The 20,339-nt window shown below is 32.9% G+C and overlaps 4 protein-coding genes across 4 annotated transcripts; 2 read left to right on the plus strand and 2 right to left on the minus strand.

The window, feature by feature from the left end:
- Nucleotides 1-1,688: 1,688 nt before the first annotated feature.
- On the plus strand, nucleotides 1,689-4,683 carry LOC129895197 (GDSL esterase/lipase APG-like). Its single transcript, XM_055970878.1, has 5 exons — nucleotides 1,689-2,044; nucleotides 3,222-3,352; nucleotides 3,507-3,740; nucleotides 3,869-4,124; nucleotides 4,217-4,683. Exons 1-5 carry the CDS (start codon nucleotides 1,786-1,788, stop codon nucleotides 4,411-4,413), a joined length of 1,077 nt encoding a protein of 358 aa, XP_055826853.1. The 5' UTR covers nucleotides 1,689-1,785; the 3' UTR covers nucleotides 4,414-4,683.
- A 2,506-nt stretch (nucleotides 4,684-7,189) lies between these two features.
- On the plus strand, nucleotides 7,190-8,555 carry LOC129895668 (F-box protein At2g35280-like). The gene is made up of 3 exons (XM_055971401.1): nucleotides 7,190-7,384; nucleotides 7,460-7,640; nucleotides 8,063-8,555. Exons 1-3 carry the CDS (start codon nucleotides 7,203-7,205, stop codon nucleotides 8,483-8,485), a joined length of 786 nt encoding a protein of 261 aa, XP_055827376.1. The 5' UTR covers nucleotides 7,190-7,202; the 3' UTR covers nucleotides 8,486-8,555.
- LOC129895667 (protein CHUP1, chloroplastic) lies at nucleotides 8,555-11,611 on the minus strand. The gene is made up of 4 exons (XM_055971400.1): nucleotides 11,371-11,611; nucleotides 11,176-11,273; nucleotides 9,709-10,470; nucleotides 8,555-9,631 (listed from the first exon to the last, which is right to left on the minus strand). The coding sequence occupies exons 1-4, from the start codon at nucleotides 11,525-11,527 to the stop codon at nucleotides 8,756-8,758; spliced, it is 1,893 nt and encodes a 630-aa protein (XP_055827375.1). The 5' UTR covers nucleotides 11,528-11,611; the 3' UTR covers nucleotides 8,555-8,755.
- A 341-nt stretch (nucleotides 11,612-11,952) lies between these two features.
- LOC129896681 (uncharacterized) lies at nucleotides 11,953-16,094 on the minus strand. Its single transcript, XM_055972618.1, has 9 exons — nucleotides 15,891-16,094; nucleotides 15,749-15,814; nucleotides 15,556-15,661; nucleotides 14,852-14,894; nucleotides 14,462-14,534; nucleotides 13,204-13,291; nucleotides 13,045-13,101; nucleotides 12,845-12,923; nucleotides 11,953-12,598 (listed from the first exon to the last, which is right to left on the minus strand). Exons 1-9 carry the CDS (start codon nucleotides 15,959-15,961, stop codon nucleotides 12,585-12,587), a joined length of 597 nt encoding a protein of 198 aa, XP_055828593.1. The 5' UTR covers nucleotides 15,962-16,094; the 3' UTR covers nucleotides 11,953-12,584.
- Between the last annotated feature and the right edge of the window lie 4,245 nt (nucleotides 16,095-20,339).

Here is a 20,339-nt window from a genome sequence, read left to right on the forward strand (position 1 = left end):
GTAGATTCATAATAAGACGTACATATGTCTTAGAATTTGGCGTGTAAGCCTCGAATGTAAAAACATAGCCCCTCACATAAAAGTGTACGCCCCGAGAATTAAATTTAATTTTTATTATTTTAAAGATAGTTTTTCTATTAATTATATTTTTATTATTAATGTAATGATATTTATACTTTATGCTATCATATTTTCATGTTGTAATGAGTTTTTCTAGAATATATAGGAAAGAAAGCAACTGTCATAGAAAATAACGTTCTCATAAATAATTTTTTTAGATTATCGCGTCTAAAATTGATATGGTTTCATAGCAGTATGTTTTAAGGAAATTACTTTATCTATTTTTTGTTATTATTCTTACACTTTTTATCATTTTTCTTTTTTGAAATATATACACTAATTAGTGTAAATATCAATAAAAGTTATCTCGACTATTATCATTTTTTATTTTGTTGGCTTTCTCAAATAATAATTATACTAATATTTTTCTATATTATTGATAATTTTTTGAATTTAGTTGGAGAATTATTGAAACAAAATTTACTTATTTTTTTAATAATAGAATTATAAAATTGGAGATACCCTATAATCATTAGGACTTATGCTCCATGTTGTTTTGGGGCATACGCCTCATACCCACCTTTTAAAATACTAATGCTAACCAATCGACTCCTTACTCATGATGTTATTAATGGCAAAGAAGAAATTAATTGACAATTATAAAATGATATTTATTCAATCAAAAATAATTCAAAGAGTTATAAAATCCTTTCGCCATCGCTCAGTCCAAAAGAAAAGATATGTAACGTAACTAACACTTTCGCAATATTTTGGATATGTATTTTTATGTCATTTTAGTAAATTAAATCTATGCAAGTACAATCAAGTTTATATTGGAAATTTAAAGACCAAAAAAGGGGGGAAAAAAACTTTTATATGGAAACAATTCATAAAGTCACTGCAGAATGTACCTAGGCTGTAGCTAGGCTTGGGCTTGACCTAATGATTTGACGTTACGTTGGAGATAATGGTGGTAGTTAATTTATTTTTAATTATTTAGCATTCCATATCCGTATTATCATCTAATTAATTTAAATTTATATTGTATTGATTTTCAATTAGAGAAAAAACACTTTTTATTAAAAAAGTTTCATACTAATACTTAAACTCAGGATCTTATTTTAAGAGACGGGTCTTTTTCACTGCATTATATTTTTTGATGGCGATGAGAATTAATATTTGGTGATCGTACTTGATATCTGGTGAAGGGTAATTACACTAATTCTAACCAATTGACTCCTTACTCGTGATGTTAACTGTGTCGGCTATAACTAAAAGGAGAAGAGGAAAACAGACCTACTAATATTATGCATCAATTTCATGGAGACATACAATCATTCTAGAGAAGTAAATAAACAAAGAAGACTCTTCCTTTACAAAATGGTGTGCACTATTAAGGCACAATATATTCTTGTTCAATTCCTAACCTTAATCATAATGACTCTCCAAACAGATTTTGACACAAAAGTAATAAATTAAAGACTAAGCTCGAAAGTAGGTAGATACAAAAGCAACAAAGTTCAGAGTATAATTAATGCTGATAGAATAATGAAGAAATAAATGAGCACCTGGGTATGTCTAGTCTTCTCTCTCTAGCTGTGTCAGGTCCCTTGTATTGAATGCAGAACTATTCATCCTTTAATTTATTGGGATCTGAATTACAACATGGCTCATTATATAGTTTTCAAATGTCTAGCTAACTAACGCATCGTACGTCTTTCGAAAATGGGCATCCACTATAGGCAAGCAGTGACATTTTTCTTGGTGGCGTTATTGAGTTTTGCGATCCGTCTGAATAGTGCTCAAGATTCGACAACACTTGTTCCGGCAATTATTACATTTGGGGACTCAGCTGCTGATGTAGGAAATAATGACTACATTCTTACTCTTTTTAAGGCCAATTATCCACCATATGGAAGGGATTTTGTTACTCATCAACCTACTGGCAGATTTTGCAATGGAAAATTAGTCACCGATATCACTGGTAAGTTAACTTACTAATTCCTACTCTAAAGTCTTCAGAATTCAGAATTTTTAATTTGGATCACCCAACTAATGACAGTGTTTTTATCTTAGAAAGTCACTCGATTTTGTTGTTTTGTAGCATAAAAGTCACTCAATTATTGTTGTTTTTAAATGACCATACTCAAGATTTTCACACCTCATGGTGAACAAGGGTTGAACAATACTCCCGGACCTTGCCTTAACGTAAACGTTAAACGTAAAATTAATAAGAAGTATAATGAGGGGATAAAAACCTGACTTATGATTCTGTGGTGCTAAGTGATAAATGAAAAGTCACTTAGCTAAACTATTGACATTTCACGAATCAAGTGACTCAACTATTGCCATTTTCCTTATTAAGTCACTCAACCAATTGAGGCCATATTTCCAGTAGATATTACATACATACAGTGGCGGACTCAGAAATTTTACGAAGGGGGTCAAAAAAAATTAAACACGCTAATAAAAAAAAATGTGTTTATTTGGATGCGAACCCGCGATTTGAGACAAGCTAAGACGAAATATTGAACCTCATTTGTCACTAAGCTAGTCCTTTGGCTTATGCTCAGGGGGTTCAATGTTAAATATATACACCTAAATTAAAATTTTTATCTTATATATACAGTGTAATTTTTTAACAAAGGGGGTTCGGATGAACCCCTCAACTACACGTGGGTCCGCCCCTGCATACATAGAATATTTTTCTAGTTGGAGTTACAATAATATATATGAATTTGACAGAACTCATTAACTTTATCTCAAAGTCTATATTAATATTCAAAAATTCATTTAATATATATTATAGAAATCAGTAATTAAAAAAAAAAGTTATTGATTTAGAATTCATAAAATAAAATTTCTAAATACGCTTCTGATTACTTACAGAATCCTGTCACATAATTTTTAGTTATCATAGGTGGCAGAGGCAGAATTTCGACTAAGAGAAGGCAAAATATGGAGAAGTAGACACACGAATTAGTCGAAGGGGGTTCAACATCTATTATATATACATAAAAAATTATTTTAACCACGTATAAATAATAAAATTTTATGTTTAAGGAGATTTGGATGAACCCCTAATCGTAAGGTGGCTCCGCTAGTGGTTACCATATATCAAGCTAACAGTTGTGGTCTATTTTATTTTATTACTGTTGTAGCCGATGCACTTGGCTTCACTACTTACCCGGCTGCATATTTGAGCCCACAAGCATCGGGCAGGAATCTACTTATTGGTACTAATTTCGCTTCTGCCGCTGCTGGCTACGATGATAAAACATCCATCCTCAACGTAAGTTTTACAACCACTCTGTTGTCATTGAAAATTGTAATTGTGGCTAAATATAGTGAATTGTCCATAACGATTTGTTGCAAAAGACCCTTTTTGCTGTAATGTATCTTTTGAAATTGGGGCTAACTTTCTTGACAATTTATTGGTGATGCAGCATGCAATTCCATTGTCAAAACAGATGCAATATTACAAGGAGTACCAATTCAAGCTAGTAAAAGTTGCCGGCAGTCAAAAAGCAGCATCCATCTTAAAGGATGCGCTCTACATATTAAGTGCTGGAACAGCTGATTTCTTACAGAATTACTACTTTAATTCTTATCTTAACAAAATTTCTACCCCTCATCAGTATAGTTCTTATCTTGTTCGCATATTCACTAGCTTTGTCAAGGTAAATTATAAGCTATGAGATACTTAGCGATAAATTAGCAATCAAGTTTGTAGCTAATTTCAATTTTTAAATAGTATTGGGTCACAGAACAATTCGGCCAACATTAAATTGATTAATTATGTAAACAGGATTTGTATGGGCAAGGAGCAAGAAGAATTGGGGTGACTTCATTGCCACCATTGGGCTGTCTCCCAGCTGCTAAAACAATGTTCGGATTTCATAAGAGTGGCTGTATCTCAAAGATCAATAGAGATGCCAAACAATTCAACAAAAAGATGAATTCAGCGGCAACACAATTACAAAAGCAACTTCCTGGCCTTAAGATTGTTATCTTTGACGTTTTCCAGCCCATATATGACCTCATCAAATCTCCATCAGACCACGGTAATTTTCCATATTTAAGTCTACTATTCGACACTGTTTATAAAAAAAATCCTGATTGTTATTGACATAATATATCATTTGGTGATTATTAGGATTCACGGTGGCAAATCGAGGGTGCTGTGGGACAGGGAAAGTGGAGACAACATCACTATTTTGCAACCCAAAGTTAGCAGGGACTTGCAACAATGCAACAGAGTATGTATTTTGGGATGGTGTACATCTATCTCAAGCTGCTAACCAAGTCCTAGCTGATGCGCTCATTATCCAAGGCATCTACCTACTTGGATAATTAGTCCAAAAAAAAATGGTGAATTTAATTTACTCTCTGAGTTTCTTTTTTGCTCCAGTGGAGAAATCTTAGTAACTCAGTTATTGACTATTTCAACTTGAGTCGATCTCCACATTGTAATTCTCGTTTTCCTGTTGAGATGTTGAAGATGAAAATGATGTCTTGTAGAGTTGTAGTTGTCCGTCCTTATTTCTGTTATTAATGAATGTACCATGTTGCGTGTGTATCTCCCACAGTTTTCTGTATTAAATGCAAAATGACTTGGAACAATGCAGCAGACTTGGCATGCCTCTAAGAGCTAGAAACTTATTCATTGTCTTTTAAATTTTCTTTTTTATAATTTGAAGGTAATATTTACAAAATACCACAATTAAATTCTCAATTTTAAATATACGTTTTCACACATTTTTATTGCAATTAAATTTTGATATACGTTTTCTCACTTTTTTTTGTCTTACATTTTCTGTTCTCTTCTTTCCTACCAGAAGACAGTAACGGTTGTTTGAAAAAAATAAAAATAAAAATGCATTAAACGTTTAGTAATAAAAATAATGATTGCAACTAAAATAATTAAAAGGTGTAAAAATGAAATTAACTGTTGCAGTTGCAACGATGAAAAGTTGTGAGGACAGTAAAGAGTTATAAATTAATAAGAATTGCAAAGATTCAATTGAATGGCCACAATTCATTTTCACACATCCGTGTTGAGGTATGTTGTGTGACTACCAAATCTCTCTTTATTCTTTTCTTTTAATTTATTATTTTCATTATAGATTTTGTAATTTTTTTATGTAAATTAAATGATATTTTTATGATATATATTTAGATATCTTCGAAGAGTAATATAATTTGTACATGAATCTCTTGCATCTCGCCTTCATCGAATATTAAATTTAATTTTATGAGGTTTTATGGCATGAGCTATACACTTGTCATTCTGCTATTGGTTTGAAAAGAACTTTTTCTTCATATATAAAATACTTTAAGACGGTCATGTTTGAAAATTGATGACTTACGTGAAAAATAGAAAGTGATGAACTACACAAGGCCGGGTTACGGTAAATTTTCCATCCTCCTCAAATTTATGTTGATAAGTTTTGCTTGATTGTGATATGTTATTAATATTTTTTGGAAAGTGTACACTGAACAACATGCATGTTACCTGATATTATTATAAATTTATACATGTTTGAAAATTTATTGAACGTAAATCAGTGCATGAGCCTATGCAAACAGATTTATCCCTCTTTTTCAATTGAGCTGATCACCTCCCTTCGCTAGTTAGAATTGTTATTCTTTTGAAATTCTTAATCTCAATATTAATGTTATTTTAAAATAAGTTTTACCTTGCATATTCTTGATGATGAATTAGTAAATGATAATTTTTTGGATTTTGTTGAAACTTGAAAATTTTGTTGCATATTGAATTCATAGATTTTTATTTCCCTTTTTTTAAAAAAAAGGAATGAAATTCTTTTTTAGATTTTATGAATTTATGACATAACTTCAATGATTTCGAGGACATGAAAAGAATAGCTTCATAGAAATGAGCAAGGAAGCAAGAAGGAAAGAAAGAAGGTTATTTAAAAGATTTTGTTAGTGTGATTTTCGTCTTTCCTTATTATTTTTGTAGTAGACGCTAAACACTAAATTGCATTATTCTGAGCATTATTATAAACTTATTACTTTGATAATATACCTTATCTTTTAACACACAATAATACATCGATGGAGAAAAGAGTTATAGCCAGTCCTTCACACCTAAGCCTTCCAACTGAATGTCCAGGTAATTTCTAGATTACACCTTCTAATACTTCATTGATGATGGACACAACTAATATTATCTTTCTCTCTTGCTTCAGTAATTAAACTACCACCAGTCCCTCTCGAATGGACACACACTCACATGTTAAAACGGTGGATCCACTACCTGCGGAGAAAGCAAGACCAACTAAGAGCCAGCATTAATGTTGGAATGCTATAAGATCCATCATTCAATGATTAATGGTTGCGGCACTAATGTGTTTTGTAGTAGTAGATTGTTATGTATTAGTTTTACAACTATCCACCTACCCACCCCCTTTAACGCACTTTACATTCACATCATTTTTTACATTGCGTCTTTATTTCAAACATCTCACCATCTTTTTATGTATTGTGGTACAAATTGAATTTTAACGTTATATCCTTCTCTATATTTAGTGTCCCTTCATTTACATGTTTTTAACACAGCACGCTGGATCGATGATTATTAGTCACTTCATATACAATCAAACCTTCTACATATGAATAATAAATAATGTTTTTCACTTAGTGGTTCTCATAAAGATTGTTGTATTACCTTCAAATTATAAAAGAAAAAATATGAAAGGCAATGAAAAAAATTCAAAAAATTCAAAAAAAATATAAATTGGTTTCTTTTCAGTAATTCATCCTCATTTGAAAAGATGACTCCCCCAGAATTTTTTAGTTAAAAAAAATATTATATAAATTCAATAAGATCATAATTATCGCGTGAAGCACGGACCTATTCACTAGTTTAAATACTAAAATAGTAAATTAGTTACAATAGAAGTTTCTAAAAACAAACATCTCTCAACGTACACATAGGAGAAGGAAAACATAGTACCGCCAACACGCTTCCTACTTTCATCAGAAGTAAGAAACTAAACAATTTCCAAATCCTATTTAAAGAAGGAAACCTGAAAGAAACGGAAACTAAGCTATAAAAACATATTATACATAACTCAATTGTATTCGTTGTTTGTAATAAATTTCTTCAAGCAAAAATGTTGATCAATCGTCATTCAAGAAAAAATATGAAAAGCATAGCAAGAAGACGAAATAATAACATAATCATAAAAGAAAAATTTTGTTCTTCTATTGAATCTCTTCCCAATGAGTTACTTACTGAAATTGTTGCGAGGGTTGCTTCTTTTTCCTTCAAGAATTTTATCAATGTCAAACTAAGGTATGTAAATATATTTATAATTTTCATATTTATAAAGAACAATTTAATTTTTTTCCTAACCGATTGATATCATAGTTGCAAGGTTTTTAATGAGATCGCAAATGAACAGTACGTATATCAGAAGGCAACGCTGGCAGACATTCCAATAGAACCTTCTTGGCAAAAGCAGGAGGAAGAGAAGATAAATAAAGTTACTTCTTTCATGGAGCTATGCAGAGAATGCGGGAATACAGAAGCTTTATATAGAAAAGGCGTGGTAATAATTAATTTTAACTTTACTCTTGTTTCTACTAGACACTTGCGACTCAAAATTTTGATTTTTCCCCCGCATATTATGAAACACTACTTATTATGTCGATAAGTTAACCATTTAAAGTATGTCACTTTCCTTTAATTATACGCATTAATCTCAATAAGTCGTAAAACCTCTTGCATGCTCCAATTGATGGTGATATGTATAAGTAAGGAGATACATATTTTATGTGATTAACTTAACTACGTAATAAGTGTTTGTGAACACGCACATAAACTTTTCCAAAATATGAGTTGGAAGTGTCTAATAGAAACATTTATCATCTGTTCAGGTTCTTAATTGGAACATGATTAGTTCGAATGTCCAAATAAAATTTACTAGCCTAACTGATACTAATGTGTACTTAAATGTGTTTTTCTTCTCAGATGGACTTTTTCAAAAACGATAGGCCAGAACTTGCAGTGGAATTTCTAAAGCAAGCAGCAAAAGGAGGCCACTTTGGAGCATTGTACGTGATTGGCATAATTACAGTCTTTTGGGGCGGTGACTTCAAGCAAAAAGGGATAATGTTGATTGGCAACATGAAAGAAACAGAGCCACTGAGAAAAATAACACGAGAATGTCGAAAGAGTTTAGTAGAGATCTTAAAAAATATTTGGGTGAAAAATCCTTTAGTTTTGGGACAAAGACCCACTCGTTGCACTATTCAACATCAACAACACATTGGTAGGAATGGATGGCCTCTTGATAGTGATGACGAAGATGATGAACATGTCGATTTTCATTGTCATGCTTGTAGTTGTGATGTAGAAATTGCTTATATCATTAGTATTTTACCTATGTATTAGAATTAACTATCGATTATGTAATACTTTTTGGCTCTAAACTATGTGCATAAGTTGATTCGTTATTTGCCAAGTCTGTTATTTGTCTTTTCAAAATTCATTGATTATGTAGAAACTCACTAACATAAAATGATTAGAATTTAGAACTCTCAAGTCTTAAATCATGATTCCGCCTCTATCTGGACCTTATCCTACCTCAGATCATAAACAATGTTGGGAAACATAGAAGGGGAAAAAAAGTGACTCTTTGAGCAAACTTTATATACACAAATGTTAGAAGGAACTAACAGATGATGATCTCCTGCCAAATCCCATTTTAGAACGGGACTCTTTTAAAACTTGTGCATACTTGAGCAATTCTGTTTTCTCAGGCCCATCTTTAGTTCTGATTTCTTGAGGTGAATCCAATCTTCCTGAACCTGACGACGAACCCCCATCACTTTTTTGCCTACTATTCATCTGATAGTTGTTGTTCTCTCCTAATTTGCCGCTCCTTGAACCTTGAGACTCAGAATGTAAGTCCAGATATTGTTTGGATGAACCTTGCGAGGACGTTCTTGACCTGATGTTGATCCCATTAGCTCCGGAATCTAAACCAGAACTGTTGTACCCTGGAGAATAACTAGAATGTCCTGCTACATTATCTTCTAAAGTGTGCACCATTTCCATAGAAGAACTCCGACTAAGTTGGCGGCCCTTTCCCCGTACTAGTCTCATAAGCTTACTAAACACCTTCTTTTTGCTCGAAGTCTGAGCTTTACGGGGTGATGAGTTATCAGTAGAAGTGTCATCAAATTCAACAGAGTCTGTAAGAAAGGATGTTCGAGAGGATGACCATTCGGAATCAAGATCACTAACATTAATCTCCCTTTCCCCCTGACTTTCTTCTTTATTTGCATATTCTAGAATTAGTTGCTTGGCTTTCTCCTCTGACTTAGGGCTCAATGTTTTGCTGAGGTCTCTTGCAATTGTCTTACATCCGACTGGCTGATAGTTCCTCAGCTCATGCCGCAAGCAAGCATTTATCCATCGGAGATATACTAGCTCCTCAGCATCAGTGAAGCGATCTGCTTGAAGCCGCTCAACATCCTTTGCCAAATCCTCATTTTGCTTTCTCAGCTGTAGAGTTTCCTCCTTCAGTGCTTCTGTCTGAAACAAGAAATATTCAATAAGTACACAACACCAGATAAAGCGAAAATGAAACGTAACATGAACAAAAGACTTACTTCTTCATTCTCCAAGACAGAAGCAGAAATGATCTGAACAGATTCTAATCTATGAGCAAGATCTGAATTTTCTTTTCTTAAGCTTTGGTTAGACTTATTCAACTCATCAGACTGCTTCTCCAAATCCTTGAGTTTTCGGAGCTTTAACTGGATATCCGGTTCAGCTTCAACAGTCTTCTTTTCCTGGTCATGCAACTTCATAACTTTTTCTTGAAGGGCTAAAATATGTTCTTTACTGTGATCAGCTTCTGATCTCACTTTCTTCTTCAGTTGCTTTATCTTGACTTTTGCAGCTTCGAGCTCAGAAACAACTTTTGCATAATCAGCCACTTTAGCCTCTAACCTCATCTTATCCGCCATTAGTGACTCAATCTTGAGACCAAAAATCTTTGCCTCTACATTGTTTATTTTTAGTTGATTTTGAAGTTCCATGATAGCAGTTTCTTGCTCCTTGAGACCATAATACTCGAGCAATTGGATTTCTAGAATCCTCTCCCTCTCTTCAAGAGTTTTAACAATATTTTTCAGGCTCTTAATCTCTTGCTCATGGTTAACCATTTCAACAATTCTACATTCTCTGGGTGAATCTTCATGCTGCATCACTGTTTCAATGTCTCTCTTTGAGGTAGATAAAGTAAGTTCCTTTACGAGTTCATTCAACTCTGGCAGGAAAAATCCATCTCTCTCTGCGTTGAATATACCACTACTAGATGGAACACCTGTGGAATTATCAATAACGTGTTTAGAGATGTGAAGGTCCTCCTGCAAGAGAAACGAAAAACAGATTAACTCGCAACAACCAATATATGTTACAGGAAAAAATTAAAAGATTCACTATAATTCTTCTCATAGCAACTTCTTTTGTTTTTGCCGATTAACAACTAGCAAGTTCGTTAATTCATATTTTTGGATCATCAAAAGGTGAAGTGCACTAAACACATCCAAAAAAGCATAGTCAGAGGGGAAATTGTTGGAAATGAAAGGATGTTCTTTTGATCAAGTAATTCAAAGTTAAAAAGAATGAATGCTAAGAGATACAAAAACAGTAGTTTAAGATGTTTTAAGCCTTTTATTAAAAATAAAGAATAATTCAAATAACTTGCATGAAGCTTAACCACTAACATAAATTGTTCAATGCCGCCTGAAGGGGAAGAGGATTTCCATAAAACAAAGATAGGAGTGCCAAGAAATAATGTGGTGTCACCCCTATTTTGCTGTCCAGGAAGCTGTTGACTAACGACTTAAAAATGCGTGACTTATGGAAAGCATGAGCAACCCTTCGAACATGAGATAGCAATGACATGAGATTGACAGGACAGGGTCGGGTAATCTCAGCTCAGGGGTTTAGGGGTGCTTCTCCTGGTGCGACTTAGCACTAATCTAACTATTACCCAACGCAATTTCTCAAACTTGGAATTTTGTAAGCAGTAGAAACAAATATGATGCTTGAACAATGAATAATCTTACGTGTTTCTCTGACGCGATAGAAACTGAATTTCGGGAGGAAGGTGACAGAGTTGCATGGGAGGCGTGATCATCATTTGTGAGCTCAAAATTTTCACCACCTGTAACTCAATTCACAAAATCAAAAGCAAACAAAAAATTAGAAGAAAAACAACACCCAATCAATCAACCCCATGAAATTGAAATACAAAAATTAACCTGTTGCGTATGGAGGGGAAGATGAATTGGAACTGGATGGTTTGATTCTTTTGGTTGTGAAAATGGTATAGATCATTCCACCAAGAGATATAGCCAAAACAACGCCAACTTTGAGGACAACAGGCCTTATTATTATGTTCCTATTATCTCTCACCATTATCAAATTCTCTCACAAACATCATCATGGATTCGAGTTTCCCTCTTCCTCCTCCTCCTCATCTAAATACCCCCAACAACACAAAACAGGGATTAAAAATAATTTTGATGAAAAGGGGATTATTGAAACAAGCAAGGGCCAAGAGGGACTCACTTCTCCAGGACGATAAAGTTAGAAAATGATGATGGTGTTACGATAATTATGTTGGTTAATTATCCTAAATGGAGGTTTAATACTAGTATGTTATTAATCGTTTATATATGCACTATATTTTGTTGTTGATATTTCAATATTTATTTGCTCTAATTATTTACATGCACGCGCAAAACCAGGAGACAAATCTAAATGTCAAAACTATCATTGCATTATTATAGGTTTCATGTTTATTTCTAAGGCCTAGTAGATAATGATATGGCATAGTTAAATCATTATAAAACTCTAGACAACTTTCTTATTCCCGAGGCAATGACTGACGCCTCAAATATCCGATTGTACATCTCAAACACGCCTAATGCTCAATGCCAAGGTTTTATACCCAACAGCTCCAATCATGTATGAACTTCCTGACTACCATAAATTGATTCTCAAAACAGAGAAACTGACATTTCTACTCCGCAAAAGCCCTCTTCTCAAATACTCTATGAAGTTTAACGCAAATTAAATTTTTTAACCCAGTATCATATCTACATTTGAACACTTCTCAGGGAAATAAATACTACTCAAACTTTGTGTATTCATTCGCTGTGAGACATTGTGGCTGAAGAATTATGGGTAATAAGCATGGATGATAGCTCTAGCAAGGTATGCCCTTCAGCACAACACTATACACAGACGCAAGTAGATCCCAAATGCAGATTTTTTCTATCAGAAAGCAAAATGAACAATTTTCATATCATTGGGATACAGAAATTCCTAAGGTACAAAATTGATAGTGATATTTCAGCAACTATCATTCAACACTGTAGAGATGGAAATCTTGTTGTAGTGACAGAAAGTTGGCAATCGGAACCAACATCCAGCGCTTTAGGAATTTGTTGTTAGCTTAGCTGCCATATCCTCAAAATCTTGGAGCTGCAGAGATACAAGCAAGAAGAGATTAGATGAGAAACCGAGAATCAATTGAGTGGAAAAGGATCCTTTTTATTACGTCAGAGGGGGGGAGGGGGGAAGGGGATACGCTACTGTTGGGGTTTGATCCGTCTGCCTCAACTAACCCCTCAACCCCAAAGAGTGTTTGGGATTTAGATTTTTGGAAAATTCCGAGTAAAAGATTTTTGCAGCAATAAAAAAGAGAATATAGGCAAGAGTAGGCTTTACCACCACCCATCGTTGCTTCAGGCAACCTTTCAATAGAGTACTTGTGTTGAGTGATGTACATGATTGGTACACCAGGGACCTGATCATTCAACATTAGATGTAAGTTTTTTTTTCTAGATAAGGAACAGAAGTCAATAGTTTAAACAGCAGAAGAGAGGAAAAGGAGTACGAAAAAAGGGATACAAGCTATTATGTCATACCTTGCGTATTCTACGCTTCAAATCTCGATCACATGTCGCGACAATATAGCACTTGTGCTGTAGAGGAATAAAATCATCCACACATGCAATAGGATTACAAATTGGTTTACACAACTAACGAATTCAGAGAACATTATGCACATTGGATAAAGATCATACCTGTGTAACTCTCTCAACAATACAATCATCGGCATATGTCCCCTTGTGAGTACAGGGAAGCCTTTCAAATCGGGGATCTTTTGCAATTCTATTAACAACAAAGAAAAATTTAAGGGAATAAGAACATCATGGGGACAAAAACCAAAAACAATATGTTTTTCCCACCAAATCTCACTGTTGTTGAAAGGGAGGAGTTCACATTATAATCTAAATGAAATGGAGATGAAGAAACAGATTTATTCTTTGAAGAGAACTTCCAAGAGATTACAGAAACTTAAATCCATTAGTACTATACAAAGTTACCCATGTTGGTGTCATCACTGGAAGAAGAAAAAAGGATCTGCATGACTAGTAACACAGTTTGCACAATCTAAACACAATTTAAGGCAACGCTACTAGCTACCCTGCTATTGATCTGAAAAACAGACTCTGCGAGGTAGTATTCTTTGCACTCGTGAAATGGTTGGTTCCAAAAAGAAAAACATACAGATAGACAGAACAGTCTTGCAGATATTATAAGTTATTTACAGTTTATACAGGCCACCCACAACAAGGTTTTCTATTTAAATAATTCCTTGTTCCGTGTTTTTCCTTAGCACACATATTAACTCACATCTTCTTGTGGTCAAATTGTCTATTTTGGTCACAGGGCCTTTACTTTTTTCATCATGTGGGGGTCAGAATTAATTCCTGTTTATCTAAGTAAAGGTGTAAAGCTTCTACTAATGCTTGCATATTTCTCTGCCCTTCGCATTCAGGAAGGATTAAGCAATGATTAAACCTTAGACGTACACAATATAGTTCTTGTTATTATATTGATATTAAATTAAACAAAATTCTAACCATAAAAACTACTCCCTCCATCCCATTTTATGTGGCACAGTTTGACTTGGCAGTGTTTAAAGGAAAAAGGAAGAATTTTGAAATTTGTGGTCTAAAATAATCCTTAAATATTTGTGTGGCTATAAATAATTTCATCAAGGATAAGAGGAGAATTTTAAAGTTAAATTGTTGACATTCTTTTTGGGACGGACTAAAAAGGAAAGGGTATCACATAAAATGGGACCGGAGGGAGTAATTAACAATACCCTCAAATCACTAAATATATATACGGGGGATGTTTCACTATAGAAACGGCTGTTCTAGCTAATCATCCACCCTTTCCAAGTGTGATAAAAGGGACTAAACTAAACAGCACTTAGCTTAATCCACTTTAACTAGTGACAGAATTAAAAGATAATTTGAAACAAGACTGTACCTAAGAGCAACACGGTATTTCTGACCCAGCTTCTCAAGCTCAGCCATGACACAGTCTGTAATGCAAGGAGTACCTGTGGAAGGAGAATATATTCAGCTGAAAAATGTAACTTCTCTGTAAATACAAAGCCAGTACTCTTTTGGGATTTTCCAGTGATGAATTCAGATAGGTCACAGTAGCAATCACTTGCTCCTAGAATTTTTAAAATTAAAACAAACTACAACACCATGAAACAGTTATTTCATTTCATTTTGATAATGACTTTGAAACACAATTATTATGTACCTCATTACTTTAACCACAAAAGTATTCTACTAAGTGAAGATTGTGTTAGAAAAGCGGGGGAGGGGAAAGTGAGAAACCAACCACCTAAGGATATAGGGAACTTACATTTGGCATACAAGCAATCCATCATCCCTTTCTCCAAATCCAACTGAAACAGAAGAGTTCAGCTCGATCAGCGAAGTCACGGAAATCAGAAACAACATATATCAAGGTAAAAAAAATCATTAGACAACGCGAACAAAATTGGTGTATAATCCACATTGTTCGCTAGCAACCACTATCTTCTGACTTTTTTTAAGTAAAGGCAACCACTATCTACTAATTGGAAAATAAAGGAAGGGAAAGGCAATGAAACCGAGAGAATAAAATGTTCAATGCTCTTAATCATTTTAGGAGGAGTTGGAATATAGTTCATCCTTGCCCCGCATAAAGCTAAGCAAGAACTTCTATCCCCTATATAGTTTAAATATCAATAGTTATATAATACTCAGTTGATTTCTAGTTGCCAAGCATAACCTGGTGAATAAGGCAAGTGTGCGGAAACTTAATAAGCATAATGGATGTCACAACCCCTTTATCCACAAAATTTCTCAACTCAAAATCTTTCCGATGTGAGATTTTTTAAGAATCTTTGTTTTTTCCTAACAAGTATTTTGGTACAAACAAGAAACACGGACTTGTATATACTATTGGTTAGACTTTTGAAGGCTTAATACTGAATGGAATAATATAGTTAGCAAAGACGACACCAAGCCTGAGCAACATTAATAAATTCTTTAAATTTACTAAATTAAAAAGAAATCACTCACTTTATTCTGAATGGAGAAATTGATAAAGTTAGTATCAACTAAAACAAGATACGGCGGCCCCAAAGCTGTGTTATACTTGAAAAAGAGTGCAGACGAAACGTAAGGCCTGAAACACATAACCAGCAACTCAATATTCAAAATCAACAAAAGTGATTTGCTTAAATTAGAAATTGAAGCCAAAATACAAACTTACACGTTTCTTGGGAGCTTCTCTTTAGTCAAATCTTTTTTGTTAGGGTTCAAAACTGCCTCTTTATGCCTGGAATTAAACACCATGAAAATTCAAAAAATAGAAAACCAAATACGAGAATTTAGGAATCAACACAATAACTCACTGCTTGATTGCTTTGTGAGTGACCATTTTCTTCATCACTGCAAATTTGGGAGCCTTTTTTGCTTTCCCCATTTTTGGGTCTCGAAATCTGAAACTGGACAAAGCGCTTCTGCAGCTGTAGTGCAATTTCAGGAATGTGCTCCAACTCTCAAAACCCTAACGTGATATGGAGCGGGTCAAGGTGCGTCTTGTTTTGGAGTCGGTCTTTCAATTGGGGAAAATAGTGGGAAATTTTTAAAGGCATAAATTCTCTGAAGTTGTTCAGTTACACATCTTTAACGCATGACACCACTTTCATAATATATGGTGTATTATATTCACTGTATAGGCGCCACATCAGAAATTATGATTTTTTATATTTTTTTCCTTTTTTTTATTAATTAACTTTTTTTTATTAGCTATATTTTATTCTAATTAACTCCTAATTAATTATTAACTATCAATCCGATTTTTTATATTTTTTTCTTTATTAATTAACTTTTCTTTTATTAACTATGTTTTATACTAATTAGCTCCTAATTAATTATTAACCATCCATCCGATTTTTTATATTTCTTTTCTTTTCTTTTCTTTTCTTTTCTTTATTAATTAACTTTTCTTTTATTAACTATATTTTATACTAATTAAATCCTAATTAATTATTAACCACCCATTCAATTTTTTATATTTTTCTTCTTTTCTTTTTCTTATTAATTGACTTCTCTTTTGTTAACTATATTTTATACTAATTAAATCCTAATTAATTATTAACTTCTTCACATCCGACCCCTCTCCCTAAACCCCAATCATTTTTTCCATCAAAATGGAAAGAAGAATTCTTCTTCTTCTTAATGAATTTTGAAAGAAAAAAATCAAGATTCAAAATGGAGAGTAAATAGGGGTAGTGTAAAGAAGAAGAGGGTAGGTGGGTGTGAAGAAGAAAGGACGTGGGGTGGGGTGATTTTGTTTTTTAATTTTTTTTACTTTAATGGGTTTTGAAAGAAAAAAAATCAAGATTCAAATGGGAGTTAGTGGGTGTGAGGAAGAAGATGGTAGGTGGATGTGAAGAAGAAGGGGCTAAGTGGGTGTGAAGAAGAAAGCATGTTGGGGTGGGTGATTTTGTTTTTTTAATTTTTTTTAACTAACTTGTATCTGACGTGGTTCTCCTTTTTTTTGTCATGTCAGTTGTAGGGGTAATAGTTTCACTTTTAGGTAGTTTAGGTGTGTAACAAATCGTCATGATAGTTTAAGTGTGTAACTGACTTTTTGGTACAACTTTAGGCCTTAAATAAGACTCCTTAGTTATACTTTCAATATTTGCACAACAAAGCTATACTTTTATTTGTTATGTCTCCAAATTCTGTATTTTTCTCGTGATGCATACAAAAAGAAAAAAATACAACCTAATTGATTGTAGTAAATTGAGGATTATATTTGGTAAACTATCTTAATTTACTCCCTCATTATTCCTGTTACATACATAACTTTAGATTCATCATTATCTCTCATTTTTCATAAAATTCAAAAACTCATCAATTATTTTCTTTTGTTTTTCTAAAAAATTCAAAAACATTAATACATCTAACAAGAAAAATTGGAGCAGTTCATCGTCGCTCTTCCATCATACTATTACAAAATGAGGCTCGTTTGGAGACATCACAGTTGTTATACAAATCAAAATTGTTCAGAAAATGACTCCCTATTTCCCCTCCAAAAATAGTCTAATTTGTATTTCAATCATAGTTGAATCTTTGTAATACATCATTTATTTGTGTAAATAGGAATAATTTCGAATATGAAATTGTGAGATTTATATGTCAAATAAGTTGTGAATACAATCCTGGTATATCATTCGAATTATACATGATATAAAAGTTGAATTTGGATACAACTTTGATGCTTTGGTGGTGAATTAAGTTTGAAATACAAAAAGAAATGTATTTTTTATAGCTGAATTTGGATACAACTTTGATATTTTGGTGGTGAATATACTTCTGTAATTGAACTAAGAATGTAATACAAGATAAAAATAGAATACAAATTGAAACTGAATTATATATATATATATATATATATATATATATATATTTAAAATACAAATAAATCTGGGATACAAAATAATTTAGAATACAAGTAAATTTGGAATACAAATAAATCTTGGATAATTAAAAAAAAATTGAATACAAAGAAGGTACTTATAATACAAATAATTTTATAATACAAGTTAGTTGAGGATACAGATTAGTTTGTAATACAAATAAATTTTTTATACAAGTTATTTTGAAATATAAAGTGTAAAGTTGGAATACAAAAAATGTGTTAGGAATACATGTAAGATTGTAATACAAGAAAAAAAAATTAGAATATAAATTGATTTGTTATACAAAATGACTTTATAAAATGCAATTAAGTTTGGAATACAAATATGACGAAACTGTGTTGTGGACCCTTGTACTTAACTGAATTTGTATTGTGAACCTTTTGTACTTACATATTTGTCATCTGAACCCCACGAAACACACTATTTTTGACTTGGTCTTGTGCGTGTATCACAAACTCTTACATGTCATTAAAATAAATAAATAATTTAACACGTTGAAACTGACGTGTATACAAAAAAAGGGTTGTATATTGAAGGGTCATTCAGACCCCTCAACTTTTCTCCGCCCTTTTCTTTTCCTCTTTCTCCTGCGATTTCTCCGACAAATTTTGTCCATTTTCTTCAATTTTCAAGTTATCTGTGTAAGGTAACTAACTTATCGTCGTTTTTACTTGTGATTTTGTTTGTCAGTATGCGTGTTTACTTGTGTTTTCGTCTATTTTTCGGATTGATTTACGCTTATTTTTTCACTTTTTTAGAGATTTTGTTTTGTTTCGTGCCTAATGTTAGTGTAATATGCTTTTGTAGTACTGTTATGACATATTTTTACATTAAAAATTAGGACTTTTTGAAGTTTACTAAAAATATTATTTTTTTATCACTTTACAGTCATGATAAGTAAATGGCTACTAAAATTATTACTTTTTTTAATCACTTTACAGGCGTGGTAAGTAAATGACTTCAACAATAGTGACGCTTCAATTGCACTATGGAGGTTGTTTTGTATCTGATTCTGAGCTAAGGTATGCAAATGAAATCAGTGATCTTGAAACGATTAACATAGACGTAGATGAGATTCATATCATGTTGTTTCATAAATTAGCACTAAAATTGGGTGTTGAAAAAGTTAAATTTTTTGGATGTAGAGTCAACAACAAGGATGGTTATCACATGTTAAATATTGATTCTGATGTTTTATTATTTCTTAAGACTTTAAATTGTGGAGACTTTGTTGATGTATTTGTGGTACATCAAATTAGTATACCTTTAGTTATTGAAGAGACACCTTTATTAAGCTCTCTAGGTACGATTTCGGAGTTTATGTAAATGCCTAGAACTGGTGTATCCTCCTCCCTACCAAAAGATAGTGCTTATGTGTACTCCACCTCACCAAAAGATAAGAATTATGTGTACTTTACCTCGCTAAAAGATAGGACTGATGTGTACTTCTCCCCACCAAAAGATAGGGCTTATGTGTCTTCATCTGAACTACTTGATGTAAATAATTTTATGGATTTAAATCAAGATCAGTCCCCTAGAGTAAATGTAGATAACCTAAATTCACATTTAGATTCAAATTCACTCTATAATGTTGAGGAAAGCATTGATGATTTGAGTGACCTAAATGAGGAGTTGTTTTAAGCTATGCAATGTAACATCCAAGAATATATTAAAGAAAAGGCTAAGATGCAGATTTTGAAGACACATATAAGAGTAAGAAGGGAAGGTTTAAAGGTAAATTGGGTGGTGATGACCCTTATTTTGATAGCTCAGATCCTGATAGTGACATTAGTTAAGCTGAAGGGGATTTTATTGAGAACGATTAAGTGGTAGATCCACCACCTATGATTTCAAGTATCAAGATCTACTTTGATCCAACTGTCAATTTTTTTTTATTTCAGTTGTATATGGTCTTTTTGAATCATATTGAGTTTAGGGAGGCACTGCAAACTTACTCTATCCAGAAGGGTGTATATATTAAGTTGAAACCTAATGAGAAGTAAAGGATAAGGGCAAAGTGTAAGAAAAGGGGTTGTCCTTGACATATTCTTACAAGTCTTGATGATAACTCTGGAAACTTCAGTATGAAAACATATTTTTCTGTCCACAAGTGTTTTAAAAGGACAAGAAACAAATTGTATAACTCAATTTGAATTAGCAAAAAATACAAAGAGAAGATTATGAGTGGGCCCATCATCAAACTGCATCTAATTCAGGCATTGGTACAGAAGAATTATGGTTTGTATATTAGTAGAAAGGCAAAATTGAGAGTATGAATGAACATATAGGTGATTTCAAAGAGGAGTTTGCTAGGCTGTAAGATTATGCAAAGCAATTAAAAGTCATTAATCCTGAAATTACTGTATCTAT

The sequence above is a fragment of the Solanum dulcamara genome, chromosome 7 (assembly GCF_947179165.1).
Source record: "Solanum dulcamara chromosome 7, daSolDulc1.2, whole genome shotgun sequence".
NCBI classification, from domain to species: Eukaryota; Viridiplantae; Streptophyta; class Magnoliopsida; order Solanales; family Solanaceae; genus Solanum; species Solanum dulcamara.

Coding starts and splice junctions, on each gene's coding strand:
- LOC129895197 (XM_055970878.1), top strand. CDS start 1,786: ATGGGCATCCACTATAGGCAAGCAGTGACATTTTTCTTGGTGGCGTTA. Junction 3,353..3,506: donor ATAAAACATCCATCCTCAAC/GTAAGTTTTACA, acceptor TTGGTGATGCAG/CATGCAATTCCATTGTCAAA. Junction 4,125..4,216: donor CAAATCTCCATCAGACCACG/GTAATTTTCCAT, acceptor GGTGATTATTAG/GATTCACGGTGGCAAATCGA.
- LOC129895667 (XM_055971400.1), bottom strand. CDS start 11,527: ATGGTGAGAGATAATAGGAACATAATAATAAGGCCTGTTGTCCTCAAA. Junction 10,471..11,175: donor CTATCGCGTCAGAGAAACAC/GTAAGATTATTC, acceptor TTTCTCTTGCAG/GAGGACCTTCACATCTCTAA. Junction 9,632..9,708: donor CTGTCTTGGAGAATGAAGAA/GTAAGTCTTTTG, acceptor TTCTTGTTTCAG/ACAGAAGCACTGAAGGAGGA.
- LOC129895668 (XM_055971401.1), top strand. CDS start 7,203: ATGTTGATCAATCGTCATTCAAGAAAAAATATGAAAAGCATAGCAAGA. Junction 7,385..7,459: donor TTTATCAATGTCAAACTAAG/GTATGTAAATAT, acceptor TTGATATCATAG/TTGCAAGGTTTTTAATGAGA. Junction 7,641..8,062: donor CTTTATATAGAAAAGGCGTG/GTAATAATTAAT, acceptor TTTTCTTCTCAG/ATGGACTTTTTCAAAAACGA.
- LOC129896681 (XM_055972618.1), bottom strand. CDS start 15,961: ATGGGGAAAGCAAAAAAGGCTCCCAAATTTGCAGTGATGAAGAAAATG. Junction 15,815..15,890: donor ACTCACAAAGCAATCAAGCA/GTGAGTTATTGT, acceptor GTTTAATTCCAG/GCATAAAGAGGCAGTTTTGA. Junction 12,924..13,044: donor TGAAGCGTAGAATACGCAAG/GTATGACATAAT, acceptor TTGAATGATCAG/GTCCCTGGTGTACCAATCAT.